This window comes from Zeugodacus cucurbitae, chromosome 6 (assembly GCF_028554725.1).
Source record: "Zeugodacus cucurbitae isolate PBARC_wt_2022May chromosome 6, idZeuCucr1.2, whole genome shotgun sequence".
Taxonomy (NCBI): domain Eukaryota; kingdom Metazoa; phylum Arthropoda; class Insecta; order Diptera; family Tephritidae; genus Zeugodacus; species Zeugodacus cucurbitae.
In genome coordinates, this window is record NC_071671.1 from 65,667,383 (window position 1) to 65,690,759 (window position 23,377).

General features: G+C 32.6%; 2 protein-coding genes across 3 annotated transcripts in view; one reads left to right on the plus strand and one right to left on the minus strand.

Annotated features, from left to right (window-relative positions):
• Positions 1–12,524, minus strand: part of LOC105211663 (V-type proton ATPase subunit C) — a 29,268-nt gene extending 16,744 nt beyond the window's left edge. The window contains exons 1-3 of one of the 2 annotated variants that reach the window (XM_054235110.1): positions 12,376–12,524; positions 2,177–2,319; positions 3–156 (exon numbers count right to left, since the gene is read on the minus strand). In XM_054235110.1, coding sequence (XP_054091085.1) covers positions 3–156; positions 2,177–2,308 — 286 coding nt within the window. In that variant the 5' untranslated portion in view covers positions 2,309–2,319; positions 12,376–12,524. Of the gene's footprint in view, positions 1–2; positions 157–2,176; positions 2,320–12,239 lie in introns of both variants that reach the window. The other variant, XM_011183210.3, reaches the window with a different exon arrangement.
• Positions 12,525–14,757: 2,233 nt separating this feature from the next.
• LOC105211667 (alpha-N-acetylgalactosaminidase) lies at positions 14,758–20,304 on the plus strand. Its single transcript, XM_011183219.3, has 9 exons — positions 14,758–16,542; positions 18,398–18,575; positions 18,650–18,919; positions 18,986–19,147; positions 19,213–19,352; positions 19,413–19,523; positions 19,587–19,701; positions 19,855–19,930; positions 20,121–20,304. The coding sequence occupies exons 1-9, from the start codon at positions 16,388–16,390 to the stop codon at positions 20,153–20,155; spliced, it is 1,242 nt and encodes a 413-aa protein (XP_011181521.2). The 5' UTR covers positions 14,758–16,387; the 3' UTR covers positions 20,156–20,304.
• The last annotated feature ends 3,073 nt before the right edge of the window (positions 20,305–23,377 follow it).

Consider the following 23,377-nt stretch of genomic DNA (forward strand, 5'->3'; position numbering starts at 1 on the left):
ACTGTTGTTGGCGAGTAGATTTTCGTGCAACTTATCGCGTTGATCCTCGAGCACCTCACCCAAATAGGCGGCAACTTTGCGTGTAATTTGCTCCACATAAGTATCCAGTTTACCCAAATCATCGGAGAGACCGACCAATTGATCGAGTGTACCGACCTGCAAGATTTTGCAAGGTTTTTAGTAGAGACTTTAACAAGTTTTGGATTTGTGCTACATTATTATTTATGTTTACATTTGCGTAGAAACATTTTTTATACTCTCGCAACAAAAGTTTCTAAAGAGAGTATTATAGTTTTGTGCACATAACGGTTGTTTGTAAATCATAAAACTAAACGAGTTAGATATAGGGTTATATATATCAAAATGATCAGGGCGAATGAATGTCTGTCTGTCCGTCCGTCCGTCCGTCCGTCTGTGCAAGCTGTAACTTGAGTAAAATTAAGATATCTTCATTAAGACATTGGCACACATTAAAATTTTATTTCGAAAATGGACAAAATTGGTCTACTGCCACGCCTACAAAATGACCGAAAACCGAAAACACATAAAGTGTCATAACGCAGCTATAAATAAAGTTATAAAAGTAAAGCTTGGAGTAAAGGATCGCACTAAGAAGGCGCTTATTTGGATGTAATTTGTTTGGGGAAGTGGGCGTGGCCCCGCCCCCAATTCGGTTATTTGTATATATCTCGCAAACCAATAAAGCTACATAAACCAAACTTTCTGCAGTCGGTTCTCTTACGTACCCCACCACACACCATGAAATTAGTTGAAATCGGATAATAACCACGCCCACCATACAAAGGTTAGGTTGAAAATTACTAAAAGTGGGTTAACTCACTAACTAAAAACGTCAGAAATACTCAATTGTACAAAATGGAAAATGGGTGTGACATCGCCCACTTATGGGTGAAAAACCATATCTCAGGAACTACTTGACCGATTCGAATGAAATTCGGTATATAATATTTTCTTGACACCCTGATGACACATGTGGAAAATCGGTTCACAGCCACGACAACTTCCCATATAACTAAGTTTGGAAGTCTATCTGATTCCTTCACTTTATAAGATATACTTGTGAAAAAATTGTCGAAATCGGAATATAACTTTTCAATGTCCCGGCTATCGAATATGAAGAACTCGGTGGCTAAGAGTAATTTTTCACCGAAAATATCGGTAAATCTCTTAGATATCTCAATTTAATTCAGAGGAAATCGTTTTCTTCTAATAGTGTGTCTCTGTACCAGAAATGGTTAAATCCCCTAACTCTCATATAGTTAATTATAGGATTTTCAAAAATACGATGGGCTTAATATGTAGCTTATAAATCGGTTAATATGTGAAATATCTTAGTAATCTAAATTAAGTGAGCATATACTCTCAGATATAATGTATGTTGGTGATGAAAATGAGTGAAATCGGTTCAGAAATTACCTTAGCCTATATATTGTATATGATGATTTTCGTCTTCCTATTGGACTTTATGCCGAATATATGAGTCAAATTGTGTGTGATCTTAATAAAAATATAGCAAAAAATTGCGAGAGTATAAAATGTTCGGTTGAACCCTAACTTAGCGTTTCCTTACTTGTTATTTACTAAATTTGTTTCCATTAACAGTTTGTTTAATGATTTTTCATTTTTTTGTAGCTTTTAGATTATCAAATTAGACAGTTTATTTCAAAAAATAATTTTGGTATAGAAATTTAATATAAGTAATTTTATATATTCAGACCATAATCGAAAATAGTTATATTAAATTATTTTTGTCAAAAAACTTAGATTAAATCGAAAAAGCTACATTTCTGCATGTTATTTAGTAATACGCCTAATTGTAGGCAACATTTTTCTGCTATAACGCCGATTTAAAAGGGTTCTAAAGTCCTTTTAAATAAACAAAATATTATTAAATGTATTTAAGAAAAATAGAATAAGAAAGGATTAGAAAAAATATGTATATAAAACGCCTAATTATAGGCAACATTTTTTCAAATAACCACGATTTCAAAGGACACTATAGTCTTTTTCAATTAAAAAATATATTATTAAATCTAAGAAAAAGGTATTATTTTGCGAAAAATATATATAAAAAAAATTATTAAAAATTTTAAAAATAAAAAAAATATTTTTTATTTTTTAAAAAGTATTAAAAATCGCACAATTAGTCATTTACCTTCAAGTCGGGTATATGAAACTTATAGTTGTTGCATAGATTATTTTGTTTGCTGGTGAGATTGTTCATGGTGTCGAACGTTTGTTGGCAGGTTTTGTCGCCAGGGGCTGAAATAAGCCAATACTCGGACATCTTGATGATTTCTAAGGGAATATAAAAAATTCATTAAATAACTTAATTAAATATAAATCAAGTACATAAGCAAAAAAAAAAAAAACACCTCAAGACACACATAATCAAAAAATTTAATTATTTTTAGCGAAAATTCAATCAACAATTCCACACAAACTGTTCATTGCATATACAATTTTCAATTTGAATCTCAGTTAGCCAAAGTTTGAAGCGAACACCTTCCTGCAGAGCCACACCAAAGCATTCAAACTCAAAAAAAAAAACACACACATACACACGGAGGGTGACCGACATGACATCACATTGCATAGCAGGGCAGAAGAGTCAATGGTCACTTAATGGACGGGATGTCTCGACATGCAAGGGAAATTGCTTGCGTTTAACCGTTATATAAGATATACAAATATATGCGATTGGTGTGCGGTTGCTACAACACCAATCAACACAATAACAGACAAGGCGGAGCGTGATTCCACTTCTCAACCAACTAACTGGGAACCACCACAGTCAGAAACGAAGGACGCGTAGTAGTGAAAGCAAAAAATATAAATAAATAAATATTATGCAACTTAAATTACAAAAAAAAGAAAACCGTTAAAGCGAAGGTAAGGTAACGGTAGTTGGTTGGTTGCGCTCATTACGGATGAGTAAATGCATTGCGGTTGTAAAATCAATAGAACCATTTAATTATTTATGGTGTTGTAAAACTTTCAATTGATATCGCATTGAACTTGAACGGCGGCGACGAGTTTTACGACGAAGGACTCAGGAAGTGACATTCAATTTCAATTCAAAAGCTATTTTACATATGACTGCTGCATAGTTTATGATGAGATATTTATACACATACATATGTATATGGTTGTAAAGGTTTTATAGTGATCAGAATTGTATAAAACTGGCATGCCACGGCGTATGAGTAATGTACTTGTGCAATTAAGATTAATCAGTGATCGATTAAAAACTATAAAATTTTGTACAAATTAATTAAATTGCTGATGAACTATAAGATAAATTAATAAAAATAGCAAATTACAAATTATATACAAAAAAATTAAATAAATTTATTAAATAATTTAAATTTTTGTTTAGAAGGGGGTTGTCACAAGTTTTACTACAAAGAGTATTTTTAGTAAAGAGAATATTAAATTAGAAATTAAAAAAAATGTAAAATAAAATAAGAATTCAAAAAAAATATTTTTATAGGAAATTAAAAGTAAATCAAAATTGATTTCTAATATATATATTAAATAATTTAGGAACTGTTTTTAAAAATATTATTGCAATGTCTTTAATTTTTTTCTAGGCTTACGGTTCATTTTAATTAATAAAAGAATTTAAACAGAGAGATTTTAGAATATTACAAGCATATGAAAAATGAATTTCCGCCATGTCGAACGGGACAATCGTACGCCTTTCAACTAAAAAAAAATATGAACTAAAATGTTTTTTAATTTTGACAGTAGGATTTTTTAATAGCCCTCCATTAGCTCTACATTTAGTGTTACGGTTGATTTTGGAACGGTTTTCATTTTCAAGATAATTGCAAAAAACCAAGGCATTCGCACGGGACAAAAAATGGAAGTCGTTTTTGGGGACAACGATTCAAACGGCGATTTCAGCGAATTGTGAGGCAATATTCAAATGTTTTTGATTGTAAAATGTTGCGCATCGATGACCTTTAAAGATGGTATGAATTTCATCCAAAAATAATTTATAGTTTTTTTTTTTAATTAATTATTAACCACATTCGCACGGGACATGTCGCACGGGACATTTTTTTTCCATCATAATATTTAAGTTGATTTTGTTGTTATAATACGGAATTATTTAACAACAAGTCCAATAAAATGGCTTAAAAAAGTAATAAATGTATTTATTTTAACTAATATCCAACGAGAAACACAACAAAAATTCTATAGTATGAAATGAAAATAGTATTATGAATGTGAAATACAGTTTTTTTCAGAAAATGCTGTCCTCGGGTATACAAATTTTTGGATTTCGTTATCTGCTAGACTTTCCTTTTGATAGCTGCTCCCACTCCATCGACGGCTCCTTGCAAACAAATTATATTCTAATGAAGAGTATTTTATTTATTTTATAAAATCAACTAGGCTTGATAATATAAATTTGATTTTAAACTGAGAGCAGTTACCTTAAAAAAAATAAATATTTTAGAAAAGCAACTAAAGGATTTCTTAATTTTAGTTAAGAGATTTATCAAGAAAATAATATTTCATGCATTAACTTGTCACTTTTAAAAGCAAACGATTTTCTCTTACAACCTTGTTAAAATGAGCACTCTTATTTTGATTTGGAAGCCTTTAATTTTCGCCAAAATCTACTTGAATAACTATTTCAGTGGAATTTAAAGTGCGGTTTTTGCTCATATTTAAATAATTAATGTAAATGTATCTATTTACATACTTAAGTCAATTTTATAAGACAAAAAATAAATTTCAATTTTTAAATTCCACACAAATCTTCTGATTTTTGAACAAGGTATTTTTTATTTTAATTGTATTAAAATTTACTGTTTATACCCAAAATTTGGCGAGCTTGCTGCTTATATTTGCGATGCAGTGGGAATAAGTGTTGTTTTTTTATGTCGCACGGGACATTAAAATATAGGATAATAAGAGAGCAAAAACTTACAGTTATTTGCAATCGCATGCTTTCTTATGCATTTTAGGTTCCTTTAACAATTTTGACGAAAAAACAAATGCAGTAGAAAAGTCGAAATGAGAAAAGTAGCTCCAATTCGACTTGGCTTTGGTATATCTCGTAATTGGTTATGAATTAATTTAAAATTAATTTAAATATTTTCCTATGAAAATATGCAAAACCTTTGTAATTCTAATAATGTTTAATATTTTGTCTGTGGTGGACCTTCTGGCGGAAATGCCCATATAAAAATAAAATATTAAGAAGCTATTAAAAATATATAATAATAACAAAAAAAAATAAAGGAAATAATATTTTTTTGCATTTTTAACATAACCTCAAATATTATAAAAACCGAGAAGGCAGTTAATATTTATATATTTTTTTTGTTTTAACAACTGTGATTCAATCTAAACTGTAACAAACTCATATTTATACATTTCTTATAAAAGTTTATTTATACAAAACAATTTATCAAAAAATAAATAAAAATTAACGTTTATAAATATTTACAAAACTTGCACATATGGATGGCAAAAAAACGCAAATCAAAATAAAATTAAGAAGGAAGCCATATTTCCAGTTAATAAAGTCAAAAATTTTATAATCTTTATTTTTTCGAATGCTTAAAGACATTTCACACACACACAACCAATTTCTGCAGAGTCTTCAGCGCCTAAGCCACCACAATAAATACATTTATAAATAGTCAATTATTATTTATTTCCACACATTACATACACGTCCGCTGATGGCACACAACAATTCAATGCGCGAGTGTATTGAGTGCTTAGCGTAGAAACTTAGCTGGCCTCTTAACATTTTCCACAATAATAAACACTTTCAGCATTGACAATTCTCGCTCTTTCTTCAAATAATTTATATTTGCACTGTTTTCGGTTGTGAACTATTTATCGCCTTAATTGTTAACAATCGCTTCTAATTCAACGTTTCTAAAAATTAAACAGAATTTCAATTCAACTTCAAACTCTAGTTTTAATAAAAAAATATTTATTTGGGTAACACCAACGCAGGTTTCCGTACACGGCGGCGCTCTGTTCGCAACTGAATTCGTCCTGGGAAATTTCATACCCAACAAGCAAACAAGCGTGTGAGAGCCAAACCTCAAACGCATAGCCAGGCCACAGCCAACCAATAATGTGTGCTGCTCCACGGACTACCGACCCACCCCATGGACGCATATGGTGTCTTAGTCAGGAAAAATGGTAATAAATGAAAATACATGCATGCAAACACAGACACATGCACACACACACACCCCAATCAAACAGAAGCGAGCAGCGCGGTGTGCGCTTGGACATGCTGGCGTCCATTGCTGTCACTTAGTCATATAGTCATGTAGACAGTCTGGCTGACTGCTGATGGCTTGTATGTTTTTGTTTTTTTGTAGGTTTTTTTTTTTGTTTTTCCTATTTATCGCCGCTCAACACGTCCTTTCGTCACATTTCAGTTGCGTTTCAACGCTCCAGCTTCGAAACTACCAATCGATGTAAATAAGTATGTTTTCTGTATTTTTTTTTTGTTTTTGGGTCTCAAAAATGAGCACAAAATGTCAACAATGCGTACGTTGCTGTCATTTAATTACTGTTGTTGTCGGTTGTTGGGATTTTTTTCCAATGCCATGTCCCTCCTATTGACTGCATATTTGTAGGTGTTTGTGCTTGTGTTGCACAATAAAGTGGATTTTTGTCTGAGATAGAGATAAAGAAATGGCGCGTAATATCGTACAATGGCTAACTGCATTTGTTGGTGTTGCAAAAGGTGGCTCTAATGAACATTTTCATTATTTAAAGTGCCGATATCTTCGGGACTTCGAAGGGCATCAAACACGTAAGTAAGATTATTTGATTGAAACAGCGTTGCATTTGTTTGCGCAAACGAGGTAATTTTGTGGGAGTTAAAGCTATTTATTGTTGTTATTTTTGTGTTTTTTTGTAATTTTAGTACGTGCATGAATTATTAAATATAATTTAAATATTTTTAAAATTTTTGCTAGATGAGTGAATAATTAATAAATAAAATAATTATAAATAAAAATTATAAAATAAAATTGAAAAAATTTACATTCATACAAAAAAGTCAAAAAAATTATGTATAAAAAAATAAAAAAATAAAAAAAATAAAAAAATATATAAAAATAATTAACAAATAATAAAAAAAGTATAAAAAAATATATAAAAATAATTAACAAATAATAAAATTAAAAAAATAATAATTTAAACAAAATTTTATTGCAGAAATTAAACCGGAAGTGTATGAAATAATTTAGACAGGAAAATTTATACTAAAATTTTAAATATTAAAAAAAGCTAAAAATATCGTTTTGTATTGAAAACAAATTTGACCACACTCAGCCCTAATTTCGTTTTATTTTATAAATTATTGGTTTTCTAAATCTCAACTGAGCTCTTTAGTTAATTTCTCATAGTATTTTTTATAATTTAAAGTGTCAATACACCCTCCAAAGCCTCACACTCCTAACCAAACAGCGCTGTATTATTTGCAAAATAATTTGCTTTGAGAAAAAAAAAAATCAAAATATGCACACTAAAGGATAATTACGCCATCACAATCTCAAATAAAAAATTCTTCACACAAAACCGCAGACACAAAGGAAAACGGTAAATTATATACCATACAACATTTGGTGTATTTGCACACTTTTGTTGAGCATGACTAATGCCACCACCGAAAAAAATAACAACCAAATCAACAAAGTAGTATTTGTACATATGAATTCATATATGTATGTAAGTATGAGTGTATGTGCGCACAATTCGAAGTAAAATTTGACAAAACAAATTGCAAGAGGCGCCACCAACGGAAGTATGCCACTCAAACCACATAAAAAACTGACAATTGCCACGCGGTATAAATGCAATCAGCGATAGCCAGGATATAAGCGTGTCTGCATGCGCAGTGCAGCGTAACGAATGTATACCTCCATACATATGTATTGTATGTTTGTATGTATGTGGAAGCAAATAAAAGTGAGTGTCAGACATGTAGTCGAGCATGGTAACGAGTCACAATGAACAACCTTGTAAAGTTCAGTAATACTTTTCAGGCGCGTGGCAAGGCGAACGAACAAACTGTATTATGACTAGGCGGTCGACATGGCGTATGAGTAACATTTTGCTTACAGGCATATACATACGAGTATGTAGTATATATTTATTAAAGTTATGTATGTAATTATGTATTGTGTAGCACACATTACTTATATTATTCACTCCCTGGTGATAATGCTATTTTTAGAATTCTCACGCCGCCAACTTTGCTACCATTGGCTTCCGCAGTAGATATGTGGTCAAGTGGAACGCAACTCTCACAGCGCGCAAGCAATGCACAGGACAATGTGGCACCACAGCGCAATTGTTTGCCACCTGCACAACAGATAACAATTATATTTACTGCTATACAAGCACATATATATATATACATAACTATATTCCTATATGGATATGTATATTCATATTTGGTATGACGAAGTGCAGCAAATTGCTCGGAGGCGTCTCTCTCAACTGCCAGCGCATGTATCAAACAACGCCACGGTTGGACAATCTGACATATGCTTCCTGCCAATATACCGACCGCGGCGCGGAGTGCAAACGTCAAGGCAACCGAATTCGTTGAAGCGCTAAGTGAACACCGAAAATAAAAATAGTTTCGAAGTGCTTTATAGGAAACAATAACAAAAAAATAATAAAGAGACACAAAAACAGCCAGAAAAGAAAAAAAAAACGGGGGGAAAAATATAAACAACTCCAAAGCATGCTGGCGCCAACGAGACTAAGTGCAGCGCACCAAACGACGTCTGAACCGGTGGGTGGGTCGGTGGTGGTTTTTGCTGTTTAACTGCTACTTGCCGCTTGCCGTCCAACCGTATGGCGTGCAGCTCTATGGTAAGCTATTGGCAAGTAAATATGATTAGCAAAAGCAGGCAGCGATAGTTGAAAAGGGAAAACAGCAAATGTGCGCGTCGTCATCGGCGTCACGGCGAAATTTTGCGCAAACGAAAGAACGCTCACACTTGACTAACCTCGCATGTGAGGCGACAAAGCGGTGTGCGGTGGCGGCGTTATTTGGCTAGCTGGCTGGCTGGCGTCGCCAATGCTGACGAATGCGTTGATAATGACGGTAATGCTGCTAAAGATTCATAGCTGGGTGAGTGAATAAAGAGCAAAAAAAAAAGCAAAAAAAAGCGCGATAGAGCAAGAGCAACAACAATGTTACGTTGGCGTTGGCGATGTTGCTACCACAACCCCCACATTGTGGTGGCAATAGCAAAGTTTGTTGGCACTGTTGGCTTAACCACACAAACACACACAGAAGTATTTTAATACACATGTATATGTGGCGCGCATTGCAATAACGTAAGTTTATGGTTTGCTTTGCCGTAGGGTAGTTCGTTGTACACCCCAAGTGCTGACTCAACGGGTGTGCTGCTTGCTAATTAATTAATAATAATGTTCCTATTGAATGCCATTCGTGCATTTTATATGGTTTTATGTCTCCACAGTGCGCTTCCCACCACTGTCACCGGCAGTGGGTGGCCTGCCATATGTCTGCAAAGAGTAACAACAACAATTGAATATATGTTTTTTTGTTTTTAAAATTAATTGAGCGCACAAGCGAAAGTGCTGCTGAAAGTTTAAAATGCTTCATTTAAAACTGTCTACCATTAAAGTGTGTACATTTGTATATAAGAAATATATATGTATATTAGAAGTGTTTTTGAACTACCCATTCAGTGGCAGCATGATAAACAGAAAGTTGACCATTGTGTAGATTAGGTGCACGCTTTATAGGAAATGACACAAGTGAATAAAAACACATGTTGAGATGGCAGTAGATAGAGTAAGCAGCCATACTTTTACTTTTTCATGGTCAATGTAGTTTATTGTTTTTTGTAAATAAATATAGACCAAAAAAACGAAATTCACTGTTGGTTGAAAATTTATATTTATTCACGTGTACTATATTATTGTAATAAAGAATTATTTCTAATATCTATAACCAATCAGTTCAATTTGTTAGTGTAAATATACACGCTAAGTAATTCATTGGGTACCTATAATTTTCATAGTTAGAAAAATATATATTACTAACAATTTTCTACTTTAACAAATTACACACACACACAACCAAATACACGCGACAATTACTAGTAAAATGGCATATAATTACCGGCTATCAGTGCAGTATATCAATAAAAAGGACTAATGTTTACATTCAGGAAAAAAAGGACATTGTTTCCTAGCAGTCAATATGGCTTTTAAACGCTGCGTGATTGTGGCATAAAACAATACGTTTCAATGTTTCGTGGCACGCAGTCGTTATTTACATATTAACACACATGTGTGTGTGCTTGAAGGACATAATTTTTTTCAATTAAATACGTGATGTCTACATGAGGCATGTGTGCTGATTGGGCATGATAAAAAATAGGAATTCATCAAGCATTGCTCCACGTGCCGCAGAATGCTTGAAAAGAGCGCATTCATTGTACGATAGCATAGCATAGCATATAATAATTTATGTACACACACATTTAACTAAATTTACATATATCATTTGCTTTATATTACTTTGTTGTTCAAGTAATTTAGGATAACAGCAATAATATAATAAATAGAAAGTATAAAAATCACAAAATTAAATTGCAAATAAAGAAATTATTCGTATACACTAATTAAGGTTACAAAATTTATGCTAGTGTACCAAGGACTGTATAAATTAATACACCTAGAATTATATTATACAAACAAAAACAAAATTATGTTATGTAAGCGCCTCACCGACATTACAATTATAATGACGCTGGCAATTCCAACTAAAATTCTACCTTAATTACCAGCACGCAATCACATGCCAAGCGTGAGTTCATAAAATGTAATAAAAAATTAAAACTAGGAAATGAGATTTTAAAACTGAAACAAAAGACTGAATGTGTCTGTACTACCACTATAACTCCAAATGATAGTGGCCTTACAATTAAAGAAATTGTTTGTTTGATTTTAGGCGCGTCCAATATCTGGTCATTGCCTGACATGCCATTGCGGTGGTTTAAAACACGAAATGCAGACAATGGTATGGTGTTACGTGCCGGCTTTTTGTTATTTTCATTTTACACGAAACCTGCCTAAATTAAAAATAAAAAGAAAATTGTGCGTGAAATTGGAAAATGAGGCAGGTCAAATGTGTGTCAATGCCACGCGTTTCCGGTGCAAAGGAAATTTGCAAATTATTGCGACATGCCAAATTTCGTGTGTCCTGAGTTACACCTTAAAATGTAGGAGTACTTTCATATGGCGCATAGCTGTTGAGGATTAAAAATGAAATGATGTCACAACTCACTGCTCCAATTGACAGCAATTTTTTATCAAAACAGGCACGTGAGCGTATTAAATCCGCAGTTATAAAGGAAATAAGTTTTAAAAGCTTTGCAACGCTTCCAAATTGTTACAAGCTGACAATAAGCACTCATTTGTTTTCGAATTCATTAACTACATAGTACTACTTCATTTAATGCTAGTTGCAATTCAAAAAGAACAAAAAAAATCAAATAAGAAATTTACAAGTTTGTCAAATTTGGGGTGGCAGGTCGAAAACGAAATCAAAACAAATACAAAGAGAATCCACCACAGCTCCAATTAGATTTTTTGACATTTCGCAGCAGCGCTGCGCTTGGAAATGCAATATTCACCATGGCAGCGCGATGTGGTGTCAGCTGTTTGATGACAGTCACATGACAGCTTTGGATCGATAAATTTTTCGCTCACGGGTTCGCACAATCATGAAAATTCACTTTTTCAAATGATTTTTAAGCAAACTAAGCAATATGTTTGTGCATTTCTATGCATAAAATGCATTTGCCAAACATTTGCCGTCAGACTGTACACCCACAAATCACCCAAAAGCACTTGCGGTGGATGCACACATGATCCTGCCAGTTTTTCTACAAGCTTTATGTGACCACCCAAAAAGACATGTTTTAACCTTCAATACAATGTCGCAAATGCATTCATACACTTTATTCGCTTTGCATTACACGTTTCGACATAATTACGCCTTGATTGCGTTATTACATTGCATAGCCATGAATTTACGGCTGATTTTCAAGTAGCCCACCAAAAGGCAAAACCATTGAATATATGCTATTCCACAAACATTTGTTGCTCCCCACTTTTTTTTCATTCCACACTCACACACTCATCTGACTTTGGCACGGGGCACTTACATTTTTTTTGTGTTTCTTTTATGCGGAGCTGCGAAACCTCACTTTAACTGCAACGGAATTTTGCAAAACTAGCCGAAAATTTGTGCGATTCGATGGTGCAAAGAATTTGCAATTGCGTTGGAAACTTTTCACTTACAATTTTCTATTGCCCAAAAATCAATCGACAACGAACGACGACGGCAACTACACGACGGCCACAGCGACGGCGAGAAGACAGACTGTGAAGAAATTCAACACAACGAATGTGCGTGTGAAACGGAATTAGTGCGAGCGTAAAAAGGAATTGAAAAAAATTCACGTGATAACATTCATTAGGGAAATTTCGTTGATAATTTGACATTTAACAGTTTGTTATGCACTGTAGTGAAAGGTTTGAGAACTGGGTACAATAATGGCGCCAAGGCAGTAAAAGGAAATGTCATTGTGAAATATAATATTGTAAGGACAGCGGATATAGACAAGGAAAGCTTGTATAATATTTATTAAATAAAAATTAATTTAATAAATAAAAATATATGGTGTAAGACTACTAGAACATTGAAATATTTCCGATGAGGTAAGCAGCAAAAAGATTGTTTTCATATGCTGGATCAATTGTAAGCGCTTAGAGCGTTGAACTAATTTTGAGTTATTTTTCAGATTAGTGACCGTTTATAAGCTCGTTTTATGCAACATCGAATTTTAAAAGTTCTCTTAAGATTTCTAATATAAAACGGGTTTCAACAGCTTCAAAAACAAATCAAATATACTAATTCAGCGAAGAAACCTAAAAACCTAAATTGTTAATTATGGTGTATTGCATATATGCACATTGCCTCAGGTATGTGTGTATATATATGTTTCCCTGTCCCCTGAATTGTAAGAAATGCTATACTCAATAGAATGAGCAGTGCTATGGAATATTTCACGAATACTCTAAGCGCTCTATTGTAATGTAAATCTGCCGCTTAGCATTGTTTGAAGTGTCGTGAGTACGATTATATCAATATATATCTATGTACGCCCATTCCTTTTATGTTCAATATAAATATTTTTATCTTCTCTTTCATTTAACTGACTGACCGATATGCAATGGAAATACTATTACAGTAAATGATTGAAATTCCGCAATTCAAATTGCACTTTATGTTAAGTGTATGTACATAACCTCAATATGCGACACTAATTTGCCATTTGCTTACATACATGCATGCAACAAGTGCATGTAAGTATATTCTTGATGTTGCATCAACAATTCGATCATTTTGCAAATGCAGCGGCAACATAAAAGCCAAATGCCTCTGCAATAGATTGCAAAAAGTCAATATTGCGCAAATATATAGCGCACGCAAATAAACACGATCAGCAATTATTGAATGTAGTTAACGAACTGCTATTGTTTATTGTGATGGGCGGCATGTAATAAGTTTATTAGAAGGTTATTACATAATTATTTTTAAAATAATATACAACAAAATGTCTTATAGAATTATTAAATTTGTTTATATTTTTAAATTTTAATAGTATTTGTTTATATATTTAGAAAAATGTTTATACTTTTACCATATATAGATCTATTTTTTATATTCTTGGTTAGACTTCTTTTGTTAAAATTATATTATTATTTATTTAAAATTAGTTCTTTTATAATTTACTTTTTTATGAAGTCGAAACTGTTAAAAATCTAAAATTTCAAATGTATAATTAGTTCTAAAACTATACTTATAAAATAATTTTGCATTATTTTATATTTGTATGTTTCCTCTAAAAAGTTTTAGAAGAAATATTAGAAATTTAAGAAATTTAATTTTTTAAAAAATTTGTATAATTCACTGCTTTTATTTAAACTTTTTAATTTATTTTAATTATCAACAAGCTTCTTACGTCAAAATAACAAACATATAATTTTTAAGCATCTACTTAATTACCATTACGGAATTAGCTTAAGCTTATATTGGCATTTAATTCAAACAACTTAATTCATTGAAAGCACATCGCGGTAGTTAAATAAATTTAAATTGATTTGTTAAACTGTCACTTTGCGAATTAGCATACAAAACGGCAAGCTATCAACGACATACAAAGCCACCTACAAAACTTACAGCTTCAAATTACCAACACACAGACATACAGACATACGGACATACAGACATACATACTTACATACTTATATGCATTTATTTTTAGTTGCATACTTACAATCCGATGCATGCAAGAATGTGTACATATGTATGTATGTAAGTGTATACCCATTTGCCCTTCTTTATTTATGTTCTATACGTCAAAATAATAGCATGTACCGTTAAATAAAATTAAAAATGCAAATTTACCGATTTCGTCCATCAGCACTCGCTAAACCAGTATAACCTGACAGATCAGCAATTGTGATCATCGTGCAATTACAAAAAAAAAACCAAAAACAAATATAAAGTAAATTCAAAACAACAACAACAACAAGAAGGCAAAAAATACCACAAACATTAAAACGAAAAGGCAAGAGTACGTACGAGTAAACTGAACAGCAAACAATTGCCATTGCAGCGCACCAGTTACTGCTGTCTTTATGGCACCGCATTTCCTCAGCCAGTCATCGTACGGATAGGGGGTCTAAGCACTTCATTTCGCTCTAACGCTGCGGGTAAACACACATTTGCATTTGGATTTGCGATAAGTTTTTCGACGAGAATTGACGAAAGTGCGGGTGCCAGTGGCCAGAAAATACTTAGTTAGTACAATTAAAAGAAAAACAACAAAAACAAAAAAAAAATCATTATTACCACACAAAAACAGGCTCGAGCTGCAATGGCCAAAAAGTGCAATAAAACTAGCAAACAATAACAACAAGCAACCACAAGGTGCAATAGCAAAACTCGTAAGACATACATATCTACATACACAGCTACCAGTTCGCTTGTGATTATTGACAAAGCGGCGGCCGACCCTCAACGCGCTACAAAGTCATTTGGATAATCGCCGATACTGCTGACTTAGCCCTAAATTGGTGGGGCGGGCTGACCCTTAGCAAGGCTTTAAAGGCGAACAACGTTTTGAGTATGTTTGTATGTATGTACGCTTGCTTATCATTTATCGCACCGCAGACATCCCGGCTTGAACGTGCTGCGTTCACTTTTTTGTTGTTGTCGTTCATTACTTTCGAATTCCGTCGTCTTCGCCTGCTGCGGACGGACTCCTAACGTTATCGCTTGAGTGCGCGCAATTGGAGAGCAATTTTTGTGCATATGTAAATATTTACACATAAAGTGGATGCACACATACATACATACATATACACATATATACATACATACATATATACATATATATACATACATATATGTACGTACATTGTACAATTTTTAATTGAAAAAAAGTGGAGGAGCACTTTAAAACGGTACAAATCAGCAAATTAGTAAAAGCAAACGACGACGACGACGACAATCGCATGAAATAGCAGCAAAAATAAAGAAAGGAGGTGCTGGAGAACAACAAGTGCCAAACAAGAGCAGTATAACGTTGAACTTCAAGTCGGAATCTCAACTTAAACTGATAAGACTGTGCTCACATTGACGAGTAGTAGCTGTTTAACGGTCGTCGCGTCCACATTGAGTGGCTATTTGTTGTTGTTGTTGTTGTGCACACGCTACTTAGTGTAGTTGGCACTTTCGTATGTAGCTGCCGCCGCCACCAACGCAGCTGTTTGCTTCTGTTTTTTTTTTTAATTTTAGTGTGACATTAGAATTGGAGCGCAGCTCTTGGCTCTTCTGATATTGTGCGAGCATTTAGTGGCAGGCTACTAAGGCCCCCCAACCACCATCAGCACCACCACGACCACCACCTATTGCGTAGACAAAGAAAGAAAAAAAATTAAAATAAAAGTGGAGAAAAACAATAACAACAACAGTGAAGCCCTACTTATCTAGTAATTGAAAAGCATATATAAATTGCTTACACCCATCAACAGGAGACATCATTAATTGTTCACCGCTTACAAAGAGTGCAAGTGGACTGCGCACACTAACGCGGCGCAAAAGTCAGTAGAAGGTGCGCGACATACAAACATACGTACATAATATAACTAGGAAAAGTAAAAGTGTGTATCACAAGCGAAGCCAAGCTCCTGCGAGTGTCAAGTTTTTGTACAAAATTTGTGTTCGAAACAGTTCGCCGTAATGTTCTACAACATCCTTTTGCTGTTGTTGGCGTCCTATCAGGCCACGCAGGCGTTGGAAAATGGTTTGGCGCGGACCCCACCCATGGGTTGGATGCATTGGGAGCGCTTCCGCTGCATTACCGATTGTCAGAAGTATCCAAATGAGTGCATAAGGTGTGTATAAGTGTGTGTAAGCGTGCTCGTGTATGCGCTAGATACGCTGCAAAGTGCCGCTTCAATCCAAGTTCAGTGCAAAGCAATTGCTCTACTGGTTATTGAACTTTATCGCTGTCAAAATATGAAAATAATTTGCACAATAATAATAATATTAAACTTGTTTTTGGTTCGCGATAATTTTTTTAAGCAGTTTGAAGAAAAAATTGCTGAAGCCAACTTCAAGTCGAATGATTAGCACACAAGGCGTTGTTTATAAAATTAGTGAAGATTTTGAGGTTTTTATAAAAAAAAATTTAAAAAGGAATAAAAAATAAAAGTGTGTAAGGAGCAATCAGTTTCGTGCGGTACCGAAAATTAAATACTTTCGTAAATGGAAAAATTAAGCAATGTGAAACATATCCCATATTAATTCTGAAAGAAATGCAACCTCGGAAATTAGTACAGTGGAACTTCTCTAACTCGAATCAACATAATCCACAAAAAACCTTCGAGTTAGAGAGACTTCGAGTTATAGAATTTTCATTAAAACATACAATTTTTCAAAAAGCTGGAAAATATAGATTTATTCACAGTTTTATTTATGTATATCGCATAGAGTTTTATGTTCATACGTTAAAACATGTATTCTTTAACTTTGTTTGTTGTAATTTGCTATTCTTTGGCTCTTGACGTCGGTATCCCTTGCCTTTGTTACATAATTTATGAAATCCATTAGAGTAATATCATATTTTTTTCGCCTCCATACGATCGGGACTCTTTTAAAATTCTACCTCTATAGAAAAATTATAAATTTTGTATTATGCCCGGGTCGAAAAGTTCGATTTATGGAAAGAAATTTGTATGAAATTTGGCTTCTATTGCCAATTTAAGAGTTCGAGTTATGGAGAACTTCGAGTTAAGGGAGTTGGAGTTATATAGAAGGAAATTTGTATGAAATTTGATTTCTAAACGTTATTGCCAATTCGAGTTATGGAGATCTTCGAGTTATATTTAGAAGTTCCACTGTATTCCTTATTGCATTTTCGGCATTTATATACCGATTACATCCATTTCCGGTACCAGTTTATTTTATATTGAAGGCAAAATACGTATACTCCGAGATATCCAATTTTAAGTAGATAAATCTGAACCGATTTATTTCATTTTGGATACACAACCCCGTTATAATTAGTAACCAAACACAAGTTTGATAAGACATTTTAATTATTGAAGGATATCTAGTACCTATAAGTGCAATAAATTTAACCTGATCATCAGCGAGTAAATACATATTAGGTATTTGAGAATATGGTTGTACCGTTCAAAATATCTGCATTATATATGAGTTAGGTGGACGTGGTTGTCAGCAAATTTTCCTTTAATTAAACTGTATTTATAGAGCGTCTAGTTCACACCACCTAGTTAAAAAAATAACGGGAATTTTAAAATTATAAATTTAACGGTTTTGTGGAGCCTAACTGTTATTTTTTTCATTATGTTCATTTACATACCACGATGTGCGATATACTTTTCTGCTGTATTCATTATTGACTTGGTCTATTGCAACTGCTAAGGTTAGACATGTTTTTATGAGCATGACGATTTTCGTTCGTTGATTCTTCGCCAAAAATAATACTGTAAATACTGTTGTTTGATATTCGCCAAACATGCTGAATGAACAATTTTTTTTTTTTCAAAAAATGAAAATTCCCGTTAGTTATTGAACGCACCTCATATTCATACTAGGGTTGGCTCAAAATGGTAAAAACGTGCATGATATAAAAAAATTATTCAAATGCTAATTGGATAAGTTATTTTTCATTTTAATTCATTCAAACCCTTTAAATATTATCTCCATGTTTCCATTTTCCAGTGAGAACCTATTCAAACGAACCACCGATTTATTGGTGTCGGAGGGATATGCCGCTGCTGGCTACGAGTATGTGATCATCGATGATTGTTGGTTGGAGAAGAACCGCGATAATGCGACAAATAAACTTGTAGAAGACAGATATCGCTTCCCCAGTGGACTCAATCACTTGGCTGACTACGTAAGTGATAACTTATATTCCAAGCCCTCATGTAACACTTATAAATTATCAAACAAATGTTCCCTATTGTTCAGATTCACGAAGCTGGCTTGAAATTCGGCTTGTATCAGGATTATGGCACACACACCTGCGCCGGCTATCCGGGTGTGATCAATCACATGGCATTGGATGCGCAGACCTTCGCCGATTGGGATGTGGATTATGTGAAATTGGATGGTTGCTACGCTGATACCACCACTATGGATGCGGGTTACCCAGAATTTGGTCGTTTACTCAATAAAACTGGACGCCCAATGGTGTATTCGTGCAGTTGGCCGGTCTATCAGGAATATGAGGGCAAAATCGTAAGTTAATGTTGTGAGTTTTATTTAAATATTATTTATTATAATATCTTCTTTTTGGCACTTTAGCCCGACTATGAAGCGCTGAAGCAACATTGCAATTTGTGGCGCAATTACGATGACATTGACGACTCATTTGAGTCGGTTGCAAAGATTATGGATTACTTTTCGAAAAATCAAGATCGCATACAGCCACATGGTGGACCTGGACATTGGAACGATCCCGATATGGTGTGTTGTGTTTATATAGCGCCTGGCAATCATTCTTCAATCATATGTTTTCTCATAATTTACAGTTGATTCTCGGCAATTATGGCTTGAGTTACGATCAGAGCAAATTGCAAATGGCTGTGTGGGCCATATTGGCCGCGCCGTTGATCATGTCGAACGACTTGGCTACAGTGCGTCCCGAAATTAAGGCGATCTTGCAAAATCGGTGTGTGGAATAATTTAAAAATATTTTTTTACATTTCTATAAATATTTTTTTTTGTTTAGTGAAATCATTGCTGTGAATCAGGATCCTTTGGGTATTCAAGGTCGCCGTGTGTTGATACAAAAGAATGTCGAAGTCTGGACGCGTCCCATTACACCAAGAAATTCTGATGGGTAATTTTTTTTTGCGAAAAAATATTTTTTAAATCTTAAATTTATTTTAACTTTTTTGTGCAGTGAATATTCTTATGCTGTGGCCTTTGTAAATCGCCGCACCGATGGCGCTCCTTATCCCATTAGCTTCAACTTAAAAGAGATGGGCTTGCACAGCCAACGCGGCTATGATGTTGTTGTGAGTATTGATTGATAAAACTGAAAAAAAAAAATAGCTGTAATTACATGATATTTAATTATATGTAGCTTCTTCAAAACTTAATTTTTCGTTAAACAAAAAAATCAAAAAAATTGTATATCAACATTTTATTGAATTTTTAAATATTTTCAGAATCTCTTCGAAAAAACACAAAAATTGGGTGTGATCAAGCAAGCGCATATTTTCAATACGCGCATCATTCCAAATGGTAAGTAGACTAAAAAGTGTACTAATTCAAAGAATAATTTTTATTTTCGAAAATTTTTTTATTTTCGAAAATTTTATATTTTCAATTTGGAGATGAATATTAAAAAAAATATTTATAATTTGCATATTAATATTTAAAAAAAAAATTCAAAACATGTTTTTTAACAAAAATTTTCCTTTTTCCGTTACAGGCGTCAACTTTTTCAAATTCACCGCATTGGATTAAGACATCTGATGCAATTCTATGCGTTTATTAACGTGTGTTCTTTTGACAGAAGTATATTTGTATGATTTTAAAGACTAAATACTGTTGAAGACTATACACAGTTACAAATTAATAATAAAAATATAAATAAATATCTATACAAAAATTAACTGTTTTTTATTTAATATATTTTTACATGAAATTCCACATTTTTATCTTTATTTTAAGCAACCACAATTTTTATACATTTTACATTCAACGCCAGCTGTCCTTATTTGTTTGCCATCACTGTCACGATTCTTCAAACATTAATATATAACTACATGTAAGAAAATGGGAAAAACTTTTGTTGCGATAATCAGTGTTTGTTTATTTTAATCATCTTCACGCTTTTCAACTTAATTTGAATCACAATCAATTTCTATTTATACAACATTTTTAAATTAAAGGCGAAAAGATTTAAAATTGCAATCGGTTATTCATCAAGTTTTTAATCGCATTAGGTACTATATTTGTTTACTAATACACATACACCTACATACAATAATATAGATTAGAAACCTATATTAGATTATCAGAGACTAGATTTTCCTCACTAAAATTGCACTAGTCAAAAAAGCATCAGTCTTTAACCTACCTTTTGCAGAAATTTGTTCGGAAAGAGAAAAATATTACCTCGGCTAATCGCAATTATATCCATATAAAATATGAATAAAGTCCAAAATACGAATTTTCCAGTTATGAAAAATATAATTACAGATGAACTTCCCTAGCTCGAATGACCATAATACACAAAAAAAAAACTTCGAGTTATGGAAGGTAATTTGTTTGAAAATTTACTTCTATTGCCAATTCAAGAGTTTTCTGCCAGTTTAGAAGTAGTTTGAGACCAGTTTATATCTGAATGAAATTTTTTAATTGACATTTCGCAGTCGATGAATTTAGATAGTAATTTTTTGTATGCAAAAGACTTCTAAAAAGTTGTTTTGCGTTTCATACTAGTTCTAAAGTAGTTCATAACTAGTTGTATTCACTGCTGGGTATATACAGCCATATATTGTACATATGTATTTGATATTTCCATCAGCAAGTTTACAATTGTTTAAATTTATTTCGCAAGTTTGATTGATATATTTTGAGCATTGCAAAATTGCGAAAATATACGAATTTACTTTCATGCAGACACCTAAAAATAGACTTCACATGTATACATCTTTAGAGAAAAAAAAAATGGTAAAGGAATAAGGTGTTTGATCATAGACGTACATACATATGACTGTTTTCGATTTGCGAAGCTTTGGAGAAAATTGTGACGAAGAAGGAACTGGTATAAACATACTGGTATAATCAAATAAGTTCATAAAGTAATTTTGAAAACGCAGTTTTCTTCAATACTCAACGAAACTGGTATAAATTGAGCAGACTGGTTTAAAGAAATAAATTAAATAATACTCAACGAAACTGGTATAAATTGAGCAGACTGGTTTAAAGAAATAAATTCACAAATTAATTTAAGAAATAACTGGTATAAAGACAGCATCACTAACTTTTGTAGAAAATACAGTTTTCTTCATTACTCAACTCAACTGATATAATTTTAACAGATTGGTATAATAAAATAAGTTCATGAAGTAATTTAGAAAACACAGTTTTCTTCAATACTCAACGAAACTGGTATAAATTGAGCAGACTGGTATAATAGAATAATTTCACAAACTCATTTATAAAATAGCGTTTCCTCATTACTTTACTCACCACTTGACAACTATTGCGTTCGCATAAATAAAAAAAAAAATACCTAAATTATTACACTCAATGAAGTATAGTGTCACTGGGTCAAAGGTCAATATTTGTATACCATATAATACAATATTTTGTTGTTTATGTTATAGCGATCGAAAATATTCGACAAGAAATTTGGAGAAATTCTAACGAGTTGCAAGTTCTTGATCGCATAAAATTCTAGGTACATTACTTAGATCCTTTAGAAATTAAACACTTTATATTTTATTTCGTATTTATCTTTTAACATTTATTATTTAGAACACTTCCTTTGCCTTGCATTAACTTTAACACTCAATGACTTATTCTATTAATTTCGTTATCATTGCTATAACACATATATAACGAATAGTGTGTGTTACAGCTCGTATGCCTCTTCTAAGCAGGTCCAACTTGCCATTTTGGGTTTTACTTTAGATATTTTTTCATAAATTATATATTTTATGATATATGCCTAAATATAGATATACTCAGTTGCAACGTTACAAAAATGTTTGATTTCATTTAAAGTTTATATAATAATTTGTTACTAGCAGTTTACTTTCTTTTTAACTGGTTTACCCTTATCGGCGTTTAATTCATAAATACAATTAATCTTTCTTTATACATACATATTAGTTGAGAGCGTTGTTGGTTTTAATATCTTTTAAAGTTTATTTAGATAGATTAGTCGCCATGTCGTCAATGGATTTTTTATTAATCTTATCGTATAATTTATATATTTATGTATATAAAAACTGGTATAAAATTCCAAAGTTGATTTATGTTTGTAACTAGGCATACAGCTTTGATTACTGCGCTGCGCTCCTCATTCGAATGTGTCACGTAAATCAATTAATCAACGGGTAGCAAATATAAGATTTTTAGGAGTTTTACACACACACACACATACATACATGCATACGTAAATCTGTTTATTAGCAACTAACGCAACCGACAGCAATAAGTTGAGGGATACGATTTGTTTTTTTATTTATTTTTATATTGGGTGAGGTTTACTCTTTTATTTTCACTTAAACTAATGCTAGAGTGCTTTCACATACAGTTTGTTTATGTTTTTTTTCTATATATATTATTTTATATATATTCACATATCCATTTATACATATACAATATATATATATATATATTTATAATACATGTAAAGCTACTGGGTCGCTTGACATAAGACATTTTCGCGCGTAAGCCAATGTGAAAGGTAGTTATATAATTATTTATAAGTTTTTTCATAATTTTTAAAATAATTTATTTTCATTTAAAAGTGCGCTGAACTAAGAACTAACTACATAATAACGTAATAAATGTTTGCTGAAATTTTTATTACTTTTTTTTAGTAAAATATATTTTTTTTTATTACAATTTTTGAAGTAAGTTGTATTGTTGGTGTGCATAACAGTAAATAACGATACAAATTACATTTGCAATTAAGTAATAAGGTACAAGGTAGAGTTGCGTTCGTAC